This window comes from Macrobrachium nipponense, chromosome 28 (assembly GCF_015104395.2).
Source record: "Macrobrachium nipponense isolate FS-2020 chromosome 28, ASM1510439v2, whole genome shotgun sequence".
In the NCBI taxonomy this organism is placed as follows: Eukaryota; Metazoa; Arthropoda; class Malacostraca; order Decapoda; family Palaemonidae; genus Macrobrachium; species Macrobrachium nipponense.
In genome coordinates, this window is record NC_087217.1 from 17412266 (window position 1) to 17427872 (window position 15607).

Genomic DNA, 15607 nt, shown 5'->3' on the forward strand with positions numbered 1-15607 from the left:
CATTTGCTTATAAGGTACTAATTTGGAACTGTAAATATAAACTTAAATAACAAATTATAAAAAGCATTCTTACATACCGAGCAATCATCAACTGAGGATAAAACATTCCAGTCCTAAAATGTGTATATATAAGAAATCTAAACGTAAATATGAGAACGTCAAAACCATGGCCATCAACAAGGATATTTACTTTTGCAAGCCAAGTTAAACGGTTGTGCCGTAAATCAGGCATTGGGAAACACATAAACTGGCCGAAGTTGCGCACTAATTAATCAACCTTACGGGCAGTCAAAATATCTGTATTTTTCAAATCGTCGACGTTTCACCACTGCCGTAAACAAGCATTTTCTGAGTTGCAGCTATGTGTGTGTGTGTGTGTGTGTGTGTGTGTGTATTTAAAGATGATCTTCAAATACATTTTTAGCAGTAGCCACCTTAGATTTTATGCCTTGAGCAAGAACAGATTAAATGGTGCGTTGTTTACTACAGTTTTTATTATTGTTAACAAGCAAGCAGTTTATTCATTATGCAACTATTCTTAGAAATCAGTCTTGAATCTTGACAAGAAAAATTAATAAAAATGGAATAGTGATAAAAAAAGTATTCAAAAGGTTTTCCCTATACAGAAAAAGTCGTATCATGTCATTTTCTTTTGTTGTGATAATCAATCTGAGATATACCTTCCATGAATAATTTAGCGTTGTTGAACCTTGAGAAATTTCTATCTCCCTCGCTAATGCACAATTTTCTCAAGAAGTGCTCTATCTTTTATAGTTGCCTGGATTAACAAATACTCATACATTTCATATCAACATGCTGTTCTTCCTTTACCATGCCTTTGCTTCAGTTCATCAAATTTTTAGTCAAGTTCCTTCGTTCTGTTTCACAACTCTTCAAAAAATAGAGGATAAATGTCAATTTTGCAGGACAGAATCCGATTGACATTTTAAAAGATTTTTAATTAAAAAGCCGTTTCCTCTAAAATAAAGTGCCAAGAGAGAATAAAAAAAGGTTACTGCTACATTCATCATTATCGTTATCATTATTCATAATGATAACGATAATAGATTCGAATATATATACTAACGAAGTAAAGATTATATATATGCATGCAAAATTATATATATATATATATATATTATATATATATATATATATATCTATATATATACTATATAATATGATATATATATATATATATAAAGGTTTTTTTGCCACGAAGGAAAAAATGAAAAAACGAGATAGCCGAGTACTTTCGGTCCTATTCGGACCCTTTACTGAGGTAAACTGATTTTACAAAAAAACAACATAGTCAAAAGAAGGCTTAATATACAAACTGACACTACTAGATTAGCCACACCTTGAAGGATACCCGCAGTAAACAAGTGATTCTTCCAGAAAACAGTTCATTTTGAAAACAACACGGGAGCATATACAATTTAATATCATGAATTTTTACACAAATTTTCCCAACAAAAATTATTATTAATGAAAAGACGAAAGAAAATATAAATATATATATATCGAGCAAGAGAGAGAGGGAGAGAGAATATCGAACCAGAGAGAGAGAGAGAGAGAGAGAGAGAGAGAGAGAGAGAGAGAGAGAGAGAGAGAAAGAAATAATAACTATACATGTGGGACTAATTTATTAGTTGTTCATTTATTTTGAGGTCCTTCATAAACATCTTACAAATATATGGGTCCAAATGGTACATTCCCAGACTAAGATTTAGGTTGTTTTTATTAGTGATTTGTATAATTGCCGATTCCAGTAAATTTCTTGAAACATAATCATTAGATCTAGCAATTACTGAGGTATCACCCCAATTAATACAATGAGATTTTTCACTCAGATGGATAAGCAGTGCATTTGAAGTCTGGGCTGTTCTAACTGAATACATATGCTGCTTAATCCGAACACATAAATTTTTACTAGACTGACCAACGTAAAACGATGGGCAATCCTTACAAGGAATTTTGTAAATGATGTTGTTATTTGTTACGGGACTATTCTTAATTAGCATATCTTTAATGGTATTGTTATAAGAGAACACTACATTAACATTAAACGATTTAAATATTGATGTTATGGTTTCAAATCCACGAAAATAAGGTAAGCTAAGTACATTTTTAGGCATTTCTTTTTCATTTTTAGCAACATTATAAAACTTTTGATGAGCTTTTTGATAACATAAATCAATTATATGAGGTGGGTAGCAGAGATCGTTTCCTATCTTTTTTATGTATTCTATTTCATGGTCCAGGTATTGCGGACTCGTGATACGCAAAGCGCGTAGGAACATAGAAGAAAAAATTTAAATTTTAATATTAAGATGGTGGCCAGAATAAAAATGTACATATGTTAAATTATTTGTGGGTTTTCTATAAATACTGAATTTGCATTGGAAAGATTCTCTATGTATTAATACATCTGGGAAAGGGATGACATTGTTATTTTCAATTTCAACAGTGAATTTTATGGATGGCACTAAATTATTCAATTTAGACAGTAAATCATTTACATCGATACCACCAGGTAAGACTACTAAGATATCATCGACATATCGGTACCATTTTAAGGGGATAAGTGTGATATTCGGGAGGAGTTGTCTCTCAAAAAATTCCATATATAAGTTTGAAAGGAGAGGTGATAAAGGGTTACCCATGGCCATACTAAATATTTGTTGGTAATATTCTCCATTAAAAATAAATCTGCAAACACAAATACATAACTTAATTAAGGAAATTATGTGACTAACGGACATAGGCAATTCATGCAGTACAAGTTCATTACTTAAATATTCTAGCAAAGAGTCAATAGGGACTTTTGTAAACAAAGAACATACATCAAAACTGACAAAAATATCGCTAGGGTTTAGTACATTGTTATTTAATTTTTCCACAAGATCAAGAGAATTCCGGATGTGTGAATTAGATACAGTTCCTAGTAGCGGGGATAACAGTTTAGTAAGATATTTAGATAGTTTATAAGCAATTGATCCTACAGTACTAATAATTGGGCGCATAGGTTTGTTTTCCTTATGAGTTTTGACTAGGCCATATAATTAAGGTAATGAGGGACACTTTACAGTTAACTGACACAAAAGTTCTTTTTTATCTTTAAGAATTTGTTTGATATTGATATTAAAGTTTTTTATTACTTGGTCCAACGGATTTTTTGCGAGTTTTTTGTAGGTTATTTCATCCTCTAGTAAAGTATGCATGCGTGATATGTAGTCAGTTTTGTCAAGAACCACTAAACTATTGGATTTATCAGCCTTGGTAATGTGTAAGCTATTATCATTCTTCAATTCTTTTAAACTTTTTCTGTAGCGAGCGGGGAAGTTATCTTCATGGTAGGCATGCGTAGCACTATATGTCATGCCTTTGATAATGTCTAAATGATTTTGTGGTAGGTCACAGTATTTTTCAAACTTATATAGAGATGTCGCTATTGATAAAGCTGAGCGACATCTCTATATAAGTTTGAAAAAGTTTAAAAGAATTGAAGAATGATAATAGCTTACACATTACCAAGGCTGATAAATCCAATAGTTTGGTGGTTCTTGACAAAACTGACTACATATCACGCATGCATACTTTACTAGAGGATGAAATAAACTCAGGAATTGCAAATAATAGCTCCCTAGTCGTTTATGCTCAAATTAAACAGTGGGAGGGGGATGTTTGCCCTCCCCACATCGAGAAATTAAACCTCGAAGTTGTCTCAAATATAGTGCCATCCCAGCTCCTGTCTGGCTCTTATTCTCTAATTCAATATTATGGTGATAGAAAGTCATGATTTCGCAATTTACACAACCTTATAAGCTAACGCATTTCAATTCCATATTTATTAGTACAGTACTTTTTCTTCTGTTTGGGGCGCGTAAAGAAGCGACGACAGACGGCACACTAGTTATGACAACCACCCACGTGGTCTCATCGTGACCCATCAATCTGGTTGACAGTGACAATTCAGATATACAGAAAACGGACTGCGTGACAAATTCAGAAAATGGGAATTAAACGCATAAACTCAAGATTCATAAATCAATAGCTAGAAAAATTAAAATGAGATCCCATAACAGGATGACCAAGGAAGAAATATCAGGACAGAACGCATAATTCACTTTAGGATGCTAAAAAAAGATCAGCATAGTTTCTGCATAATAATATGGCGATAAATAATTCTTTCCTTCTATATATTCTTCAGCCATCTCTTGTCTGCTTGGTTGGCAAGAATCTTTCACACGGTGGAAGGGTGGGGTATTTTGGCTCTCTCCCTTTTCGGCGGGCCCTCCAACCCAAAAGCATGTCTCTTATGGGCATTCTATTCTGCGAAAACACACATTCACGTAAAAAAAAAAAGACGTAAAAAAGACGGAAATAGTGAAATCATCTCTTTTAAAATACAGTGATCTCCTAATATTAGAAAAATTACAAATACATTCAAGACACTAACTAATCAAATCATTGTATTTTTTTTTTGGCATATGTTATTTCATAGCGCATAAACTAATTTCTACTTAAAATGTAAATATTCCATTTATCTGATCCCGGAATTAACTTACATCTAAAACGAAAGTTACGTTTCCTTGCGTATATCCGCATCAACTTGAAAATATGAAAGCATTTTTTTAAAACACACACAAACACACAGACACACGCGCACACACATACATATATATGTATATATATATATATATATATATATATATATATATACTATATATATATTATATATACTATATATATACTATATATGAAAATAAAAGGCCAATAAAAGCACTATTTATACGTTCTTTATGGGGCTTTTATCTTCATATTATACTGTTGGATTATAGTAAAAGACATTCACTATGTGTATATATATATATATATATATATATATATATATATATATATATATATATATATATATATGTGTGTGTGTGTGTGTGTGTGTGTGTGTGTGCCTTTTTTTAGAACCATTTCCTTTAACAACAAAGGTTATGTAAATGTTAAGTTGTTAGTGTAGAGAATACATACCAGACAAGGAATCATTAGGTAATTTTTGAAATGAAGGGATTTTTCCTCTGCGATCACGATCAAAGAAAGTTGTTACCAAGACCGAATGGAATCTCATGTTGAATATATGAACTGAGGAACATTTGGGGGAAATGTCATAATTTGATTCACCTGAGGAATTGACATATTGCTTTTATTAGCACATTTAGCAGTGTTTTTACTTGCATTAAAGTTCATTGTAATGTCCCATTTTACGCTTCAGTGTTCTGCGGTTAAATCCCAAAGGAGAAGGATACTTTTCACATAAGTATACCTTTATGTATGTAGTATGTATGTTTATTTATGGCCTGATGACCTTGAATCTAGCTTTAACGCCCATAGAGGAGTCAGATTCAGTGTTAATACATTACATATATATATATATATATATATATATATATATATATATATATATATATATATATAAATATAATGTGTATATATATATATATATATATATATATATATATATATATATGTAATGTATTAACACTGAATCTGACTCCTCTATGGGCGTTAAAGCTAGATTCAAGGTCATCAGGCCATAAATAAACATACATACTACATACATAAAGGTATACTTATGTGAAAAGTATCCTTCTCCTTTGGGATTTAACCGCAGAACACTGAAGCGTAAAATGGGACATTACAATGAACTTTAATGCAAGTAAAAACACTGCTAAATGTGCTAATAAAAGCAATCTGTCAATTCCTCAGGTGAATCAAATTATGACATTTCCCCCAAAATGTTCCTCAGTTCATATATTCAACATGAGATTCCATTCGGTCTTGGTAACAACTTTCTTTGATCGTGATCGCAGAGGAAAAATCCCTTCATTTCAAAAATTACCTAATGATTCCTTGTCTGGTATGTATTGTCTACACTAACAACTTCACATTTACATAACCTTTGTTGTTAAATGAAATGGTTCTAAAAAATGCAACCGAAGACGGCCGGTGCTAGTACTTTCTATTGAAGAAGACAAATCACTTATTTCCTAATAAGGAAACAGAAAAGAACCACACGGTGTATGTACCCATGTCTAAATTTGGTATACGCAGGCGCACGCTCACTTGCTTAGGGAGGCAGTCACCCGGTGTCGTTAAATCCGGTAAGAATTTTCCTGGGACTTCGGTATGCTAGGGGATGGGTTCCTCGAATGTCTAAGGAGACCAGTTTGGCACTATATAGGGTATAGACTTCTCTTAAGGTTACCAGTTTCACGTTGACACTCACGCCGGTGCCACCCTTGGCCTGTCTTCACCTGACGTTCGCTGGAGAAGACAATACACGGTTACCACATCGGTTGAATTCGCAGCTGACGAAACAAGTTTTGTTTGTTTACGGAAATTACTCGGCGGTTCATCTTTCTGTGGAGGTGCGTATAAAATGTGGGTTGCGAGAATGATGTAATGCGGTATATGGCCAGGTTAATACGGGTTTGCAGATTTTTTTTAATGTACACCACACAATCTGAAGTATTTTTTCCTGTGAAAAGTAATAGAACCTCATACGAGTAGGTGCCCCTTGAGCTTACAGATTTTCCTTTCATATGTTACATCTCACCTATAGGCCTATATGCGATATGGTATCTAAGATTTCTCTCTCTCATTTTCGCTACTCTATCATTTTTAACACACACACACACACACGTGCGTGTATATATATATATATATATATATATTATATATATATATATATATATATATATATATATATATATACATACACACGTGTATAGATATTATATATATATATACATAATATATATATACAGGTGTGTGTGTATGTATGTGCATGTGTGATTACATTTAAATCTTTCACAACGTTAAAGGCATTCAATTCTGGTAAGGTGTGTGAAATGTGTGAACATGGATACCTGTAAGATATACTTCGTTCCATGTACAAAAAAAAACAATACACACTTAATACAGTCTTAGCATCTACCGTGAAGTTTAAGGTAATTTCAGATTATCTCCCACGAGGATAATTATCTTGTTCTTATTTTCAAGATTTTTAAATCGCGTCAACTGTGCTTTTAAACACTACTGCTTTCTCTCATGCTATTAATACGTTTCCGTACGGAACTGACAGATTTTGGGTTCGTTCAAGGCATAGAATTCAGAAAACTCCTGACTCGCTAAAACTGAGTTTTCTTTACTGAAGAAATTGTTTTCCTGTCAATAATTCTCCCGGATTACCTTAGGCATACGGGTTCAAAGTTATCGGTTATAGAAGAACTTGGAATCCTTAGGTTGTCGTATTACTTGTAAAATGTTCTGTGTTACCGCCACGGAAATGTCCATTAGTAGTATTTCAGGATCAAAATGTGAGCTATCCAATGTGGTTATTCATTCCAACTTTTAGAGTACTGAGAATTCCATAAGAAATTAATTTTAGAGTTCAATGGTGGCTCTAAATCTATCGTAAGCGTTGGATTTAGAGACTATCTGATAATACATAAATTTTACTGCAAAATGTTATGCAATTCTTACAGCATTAACTGCAATGCGAGCATTCCCCAAAAGCGACTTTGCAATAATCATCTCCGATGCAGTTAGCATTTTACAGGTTTCCAGAACAGTTCGGTCAAGCATATCCATTAAAACAATAAATTTTAGAGGGGTCACACCAAGCAGTAAATGAAAAAAGTTACCTCAACAGGCACCAAAAACAAAAAAAATAACACCTCGCTCACTGTAAAATATGCGTACCCCGTAATTCCATTAAGAGTTGCATATTACAGGATTTTTGTTGGTAGCTAGAAAACCACAAAACACAAACACGTCTAAAAAAAATATTCTTCATTATATCATAAACTTTTTTCGTACGTATATAATGTCAAGCTTTCTGTTTAACTTTTGGTATGGCAGTTTATTCCATCAATAAATACAATACTATTTGCATATCTTAATTTGATTAACGAGTTTCTTTTCTTAATATCTTTCGCAAAAAATATTGAATATCTTCACATACTGATCCATTACAACGATCTTCGTTTAATGTTTAGCCAGATCGTCACAGAGGATGGGATACTTGCCTTAATTAATAAGCAAAATGCAACCTATTAACACGATAACACACATAAATCGGTACGAACGCATAACGAATTACTGTGTGCACGAGAAAATATAACAATAAATTTCCCGGTAAATCTAGTAACTAATTAATCATAAACCGTGGGTTTTAAACGAGTGGAAGTGAAAGACAAAAATTAGTAAGTTTCCATTAGATTTATCTTTAAAGATAATATTCATTCAAACGAGATTTTCTCTGCCCCACCCCTCCCCGACCCCCACATACACGCACAGATAATCCCTGAGCATTAAAAATAAAAAAAAATGAAATTTTCAAGTTAATTTATCATATGTAAGTCAGATAAAAGTACGGAACCACGTGCCCAGACACCACGTGTGTAGTATACTCTATGGGAAACGGGAAGTCGAGACTGTTGTTTCCCCCAGTATCTTCCCTACGCCTCCCCCCACAGGCCCCCACCCCTTTTCCCCCAACAACAAGGATTTACAAATACCTTTGGCTCCGTTACTTATCGCTGAGTTCACTGACTGAAGGAGAAGTGAACGGCAGATCTATATCAGGATGCTGAATATTTTTGTCAACAATAATAACGACTATACGTGCAATTAAAGCTATTACAGTAATTACTTGATAGTATGATAAAAATTGGTGTTAATTTGGAACATATGCACTGGTACAATTAATTTCAGTCACTTTAAGCATTTACTACTATCATCTTCCATTGCTATCATTTTTTTTTATTATAACAACAGAACACTAGACGCTAACAGAATATTCTTCTCTTTACAGCCTTCGCTGGGCACTGTGCCAAGATGTATGACGAGGAATCTTGCGCTCTCGTGTGTGACAATGGCTCGGGGATGGTGAAGGCTGGCTTTGCAGGGGACGATGCTCCTCGCGCTGTCTTCCCCTCCATCGTCGGACGGGCCCGCCACCAGGGCGTGATGGTCGGCATGGGCCAGAAGGACGCCTACGTGGGCGATGAGGCTCAGAGCAAAAGGGGCATCCTAACTCTCAAGTATCCCATCGAGCACGGCATCATCACCAACTGGGACGACATGGAGAAGATCTGGCATCACACCTTCTACAACGAGCTTCGAATCGCTCCCGAAGAGTCGCCCGTCCTCTTGACGGAGGCCCCATTAAACCCGAAAGCAAACCGAGAGAAAATGACTCAGATCATGTTCGAGACTTTCTGCTGCCCGGCCATGTACGTCGCCATTCAGGCTGTGCTGTCTCTCTACGCCTCCGGCCGCACCACCGGCATCGTGCTCGACTCGGGGGACGGAGTCTCGCACACCGTGCCCATTTATGAAGGGTACGCCCTTCCACATGCCATCCTCCGTCTCGATTTAGCGGGCCGTGATTTGACCGACTACCTTATGAAAATTATGACAGAGAGAGGCTACTCCTTTACTACCACGGCCGAGAGAGAGATCGTCCGCGACGTGAAAGAGAAACTATGTTACGTTGCTCTTGACTTCGAAGGTGAAATGTCAGTGGCTTCGGCTTCTTCATCCTTGGACAAGTCCTACGAGCTTCCCGATGGCCAAGTCATCACCATCGGTAACGAACGCTTCCGAGCTCCCGAGTCTCTCTTCCAGCCTTCCTTCCTGGGCATGGAGGCTTGTGGCATCCACGAAACCGTCTACAATTCCATCATGAAGTGTGACGTCGACATCAGGAAAGACCTTTACGCCAATACTGTTCTCTCGGGAGGCACCACCATGTACCCCGGCATCGCCGATCGAATGCAAAAGGAGATCACAAATCTGGCCCCGTCTACGATCAAGATTAAAATCATCGCCCCTCCTGAGCGCAAGTATTCCGTCTGGATCGGGGGCTCTATTCTCGCCTCTTTGTCAACCTTCCAGCAGATGTGGGTGACGAAGGAGGAGTACGACGAATCTGGGCCAGCAATCGTTCATCGCAAATGCTTCTAAATCTATTCCATTCTAATATAAAACGAGTCATTTATCTTTTATAGGCTATAAAACGAAACTTAAACCTAAATTTTCTATGTACTTTTTTAAAATAAAGATTTACTTTCTAATTTTTCTCTTTACTTTCCTATCGGAAAGAAGTTGGGAATATACACAATCTCTTATCAAGAAGTAGTGGGTGTTAATCAAATAGTGATATAGAAGAAAAACTACTTCATCCTTTTTAAGGACAAGCTCAAAAAATGAACAGGATTTAAATATGATGTTTAAATAGACCTAATATACAGTAAATCAAGGGGATTAAGACTGCACATCTCATGAAGTAATACTAAATTAAAAGAATTAAATCTTCACCTGATACAGAAGAATATGTCAAATTCCTATCCAAGTTATTAAGAGGTATGTACAGCAAATTAATTTTGCAATTTTTTACTCATTGAATTACATTATTAATGTCTATCATTATAATCTACTCTGGTCACTTTATCGTACCACTGTCGAAGTCTAATGATAAAAGACGATTATACAGATTTGATTGATTTATTTTTTGAAGAGGCCTTTTGAAAAAATGATAAAATTTTGAAGTCTACTTAATGCACAAATAAAAAAACATAGCCTTCTGAATATAATAAAGATTCTTCAGGTAAATAAAACTAAATAAAAACTCCGCTGAATTAAATTTAAAATGAAAGAAGAATATACCGCAATTCCACAGCAGTGTAAGTACTATGTAGTCCACCTAAACCACCCCCCTATAGCAATTGTCGTCTTGAATGACTGGTGTCTGCCCCTCATCATACCAAGCAGAGAATTGAGGCCTCCTTTTATAAACCTCAGAGCACATGCCCATCCACCTGGGCTTCACCTGTGCCAAAGAATGACGGAGACTGTAATGATAATAACGAGGGTGGTCGTTTTTCACTTTGTGTCTGACTTTGCGTAGGGAACGAGAGATGATTTGGCACGGAGGAGGAATTCGTCCTAATCTAAAGTTGCAGACTAGGTAAGTGACAGAAAGCGTGCGCTCCCTTTTTGGTTTATGGTAACATAATACATTTCATATAGGAGAGAAATTCCGTATAGTATATTATGCAGACTACAAACGGAAGATTCTTATTAGAGTTAGTATAGAATAAAACTGCAGGGCAAATATGTGTAGATTGTTTAGGCATGTTGTAACGCAATACATTTTATAGCTTCACGAGGGTCGTTTTCTCCTGTATTCTTTGATGTAATACTACAAAGAAAGACATCAGCAAAGACTCATCAAGAGAATCCTACTTTAAACGCAAATTGTACCCGAGTATTTTGATGCTGTGTAACTCTGTCTAACATCAACAGAACCACTAGCCTCTTGATAGCCTAAATATAATTATCTAACAATAATAATAAAAACCGAGTGGATCTTTCTTGTTTGTCCGAAGGTTAGGTAGGGGATCGGGAGGATAAGAGATGACACATCCACACTTCTACTGAAAATCTGTTTGTCCGCCCTCGGTGGGTGTGGGTTAGGAAGGTGACACATGACAGGCAGCGCCGGGTTCCAGCGCAGCTAGTACGCGCCTTCAAACTCGTAAGAAGACAAAGGTGCGTTCGTCTGTGACTCAGGACAGTAATCAACGTCCACAGGGTGGTCAAGGCTTGCTTATCTCACCACTGGCGCCAAGAGACGTAGGCTATGCAGAATGAAGGTGCCTTTGCCCGACCATTTTTTATGGTATGGTTGTATTAATCTTTAATATTTGTAAGCTTTACTAAAAATGTAAACAATGGCTGAATATGTTTATACGATCGTTACTAAAATCACACATGTGGATCATACGCTTATACGGCAAAGAGTGCCACTGAAAATCTACACACATTTATCTAACATTTTTTGGATACTGTTGCAAAATATATGCGTATTAGTTTATTTCTTCCTTCATGACTGAGTGAAGTTCAAATAGTCCTGAATTTTCTCAAGAGGCCTGTAAAAACAAGCGTAACAAGTTACGAAGTTTCGCGTACGATAAGGAATTACGATTCACCACTCTCTTCTTATGCAAAATGAGTACTTGATATTGTAAGACAGTATTAAAACTTCGCGTTCAGTTACTAAACATTATGTCAACATCTGTACCTCCTTCAACATTACTTACTTAAATATTATAAAATACAGGCTACAGTACAGCAGCTGTAACTTAAAGCAATTTACTAAGTACTCTCAAAGTCATTGAACAAGACCGTAAATGATTAAAATTCTAGCATTCCCTTTTCTTTCCTGGAAATTATTGTCGTTCTTAAACTTATGAAATAATTCCGTGATAGGTTCATATATATATATATATATATATATATATATATATATATATATATACTCATTTTGCATAACAAGAGAGTGGTGAATCGTAATTCCTTATCGTACGCGCAAACTTCGTAACTCATCTATATATATATATATATATATATATATATATATATATATAGTGTGCATGTGTGTGCGTGTAGGGATGGGGATAAAGGCCCCATGGGCACGCCACTAGGTAATATTTACATCTCCCACGGCAAACATATGTATACAGAAATTACGTATGATAAATTCGTAAAGTAACTAAGTCTACGGGCGTAACCAGCCTAGTTTCGCGGGCAGGTCCAGCTCCGTTTCAGGGGATTATTCTCACCCCACCCATTTCGGAGGGGGATGGGAGGTAGGATGAAACCCCATAATAAACCATCTTAGGTGTCCCCACTATAACCCTGCTAGGTTTCATGCCCATCGGATCAGCCGTTGGCCTTGATTGAATGACAGACTGACGGATAGACATTACGCCCATTATAGTAAGATTATTATTATTTTTGGTATTATTAATTATTACTATCAGTATAGAAAATGAAGAGCCATATGGCACTCACCTGCAAGGCCACTCACTTGCTAAGCAACCTTCTACAGAAAAGAAGCACTATAGAAAAAAAAAAAAGAGAAACCAGATAGAAGAAATCTTAAATGATACGTTACTTGAACAAACAATTCATATTTCATGAAATGTTGAAATCAAGTCAGAAAATTATGCCAATAGTGTACGACACCTTAATGAATTAGAATATCTCCTCTTTAATTTTTAAACATCGCCATCATTAATACTACCATATACGTTAAAATGAATTCTTACATGATATGAAAGCGTATCCATAGAAAATTAGAGAAGTTGAAACAATTAAAGAGGATTCCGAGAAAACGTTAGTGTAATATGCATATAATGGAATACATTATATATTAAGGAGGAGAAAATAAAGATATTTAAAAGAAGAGTAAGTTGATGGATAACTCCTTCTACGCCTGACAACAGTGTGTCATTCGTGATGGTCAGCCGCCATAACCTAATGTCATTGCTGGTAATGAGGCATAACAAAAACAACTGTACTACAAAAGCCTCGGTATCAAAACAGAAACCTAGAAACCATTTTGCAACATTTTCAGAGACAGAAAATTCCGAAAGTTTGAGGTAGAATAAATTACTTACTGAACCACATTCATCTCGAGAAACAAGAAATTCGGAGTCTTGTTAAAGTTAAAGTTTAACTTCCCTTCACCTACTAACTAGCAATGTCTGGACAATAACATTACAATCTCTCTCTCTCTCTCTCTCGTCTCCGTCTCGGTCTCTCTCTCTCCTCTCTATAGATATTATATATAATATATATATAATATTAATATATGTATATTATATATATATATATATATATATATATATATATATATACACAAACTTCAAGCCAAAAATGTCCTTTAATATCGAATTCACCATACCTTGGGAGTAACTTGCACCCAAGGGGAATTTAACTGATAAGTGCACCTGCACCGGCCAGGTTTCGAATTATGACCTGCTTTAGAAACATCGTTGGACAGTGACACTGACCACCCGGTTATCTAGACAGATACAAGTTGATATCGACTCTGCTATACGGAGCCAGTCGAACCTGTTTCTGACATGATTGATGACTGGTAAGGTTGTAACACATGGCTAATTCTGAAGAGAGATTGACCGCTATTTTTAACCATTCCGCTTTAACATCGGCTTTCCTTTACAAATTAAACAATTTGGGCACCATATATAATAGTATAAAGAGCCAAACAGGTACAGGGCAGTGAGTTTTGGAAATGACACTGACTACAGCGAGCGTTTAACCTACTCTGCCTACTTTTTAATGTTTGTGCTCTTTCTACTACAATGTTGTAAGAGTCGAAAAAGGATAAACGTATACCGTCAATTAGTAAGGTTACATTTTACTTGAAACTTAATTGATTACAATGAATATTTTGTTGTATGCCTGTACATAAAATATCACTGGGAGCAATGAGAACTTATGACAGTACAGTACAAAGGAATACCATAATTTACAATAGCTATTTTCGCCCGTAAAAACTTTTCCCATTGAATTGTAAGATTACATTATAACATGCAATAGAATATAGGCCGAAGTGCAAGCACTGGGACCGATGAGGTCATTCAGCGCTGAAAGGAAAATTGAGAGTAAAAGGTTACAAAGGTGTAACAGGAGGAAAACCTCGCAGTTGCACGATGACACAAATGTTGGAAGAGGGTGAAAAGTAAGATGGAGGAAAGAATATGAAAGGATGCACAGTCAAAGGATTGAAAGGGGTTGCAACTAGTGGCCGAAGGGACGGTGCAAAGAACCGTAAGTAATGCCTACAGTGCACCGCGCGAGAGGTGGACTGACGGCACTATGAGGAGGAGAAACTAGGCAGCTCTCGTCGGGAAGACTGGTTGTGAAATTCCTTGAGATCACTGCGCCGGCTTTACCACTGACAGAAAGTCTCATGCAGTGAAGATGACAGACTGCTTTCAGAAGTAATGATTTTATGTTAGACAAGGTCTCCTGATCGCTCTCCAGCCATATTCCCCCTTTAAAACAAATAATTAGATCTTTTAATTCTGGAAGCCAGGATAGGGATGGAATGGTACTTTCTGTTTAACATCTTACATTTTTATAATGAACAACCCTACGTTTTCATCAGTACCAGATCCTTAGAGATATCATGAATTATAACAAAAGGAAAAAGAATGAGGCACGAAAGGAAAAAATAATCCAGCCTCTAGAAGTAAGGGAGCTCCCACAAATCTAGCATTTATCATTGTCAACGCTGATATTAATAAGTGCATCGATAAACATTTATGTCCAATATGCACTTTGTTTTTTATTCAAAGTAACCTCCTAAATGGAAATCGAAGCAATTTTTATTTAATCTAAAGTCATTCTTCTTATGTTTTTCTACATACGTACGAACCGGTCCATGACGGTTGTTGCTACAGCAACGTGCGTTTGTCATGTCAGGTAATCAACATCACTCACACCCAGAAAATTGTAAGGATATTTTAACCTTTCGTCACCCTCCTGATCAACCCATGTCTGACGCCAGTTGCATATAACAGGAACGAATTCCCCCCATTTCTTTACCTTTTTTTTTTTTCTTTCTTCTCCCATTACATTCCGTCTCTGTTACTTCTCCCTCTTCCCCCCTCCAACAGCTTCAACAACCTCCCTAAACTCCCTATTGTTCTCCCTTCCGTACCAACGT

The 15607-nt window shown here is 36.0% G+C and overlaps 1 protein-coding gene across 1 annotated transcript; it reads left to right on the forward strand.

Moving 5' to 3' along the window:
- The first annotated feature begins 6276 nt into the window (after window positions 1-6276).
- LOC135201517 (actin, muscle-type A2-like) lies at window positions 6277-10081 on the forward strand. The gene is made up of 2 exons (XM_064230508.1): window positions 6277-6425; window positions 8876-10081. Exon 2 carries the CDS (start codon window positions 8899-8901, stop codon window positions 10027-10029), a length of 1131 nt encoding a protein of 376 aa, XP_064086578.1. The 5' UTR covers window positions 6277-6425; window positions 8876-8898; the 3' UTR covers window positions 10030-10081.
- Window positions 10082-15607: the final 5526 nt, after the last annotated feature.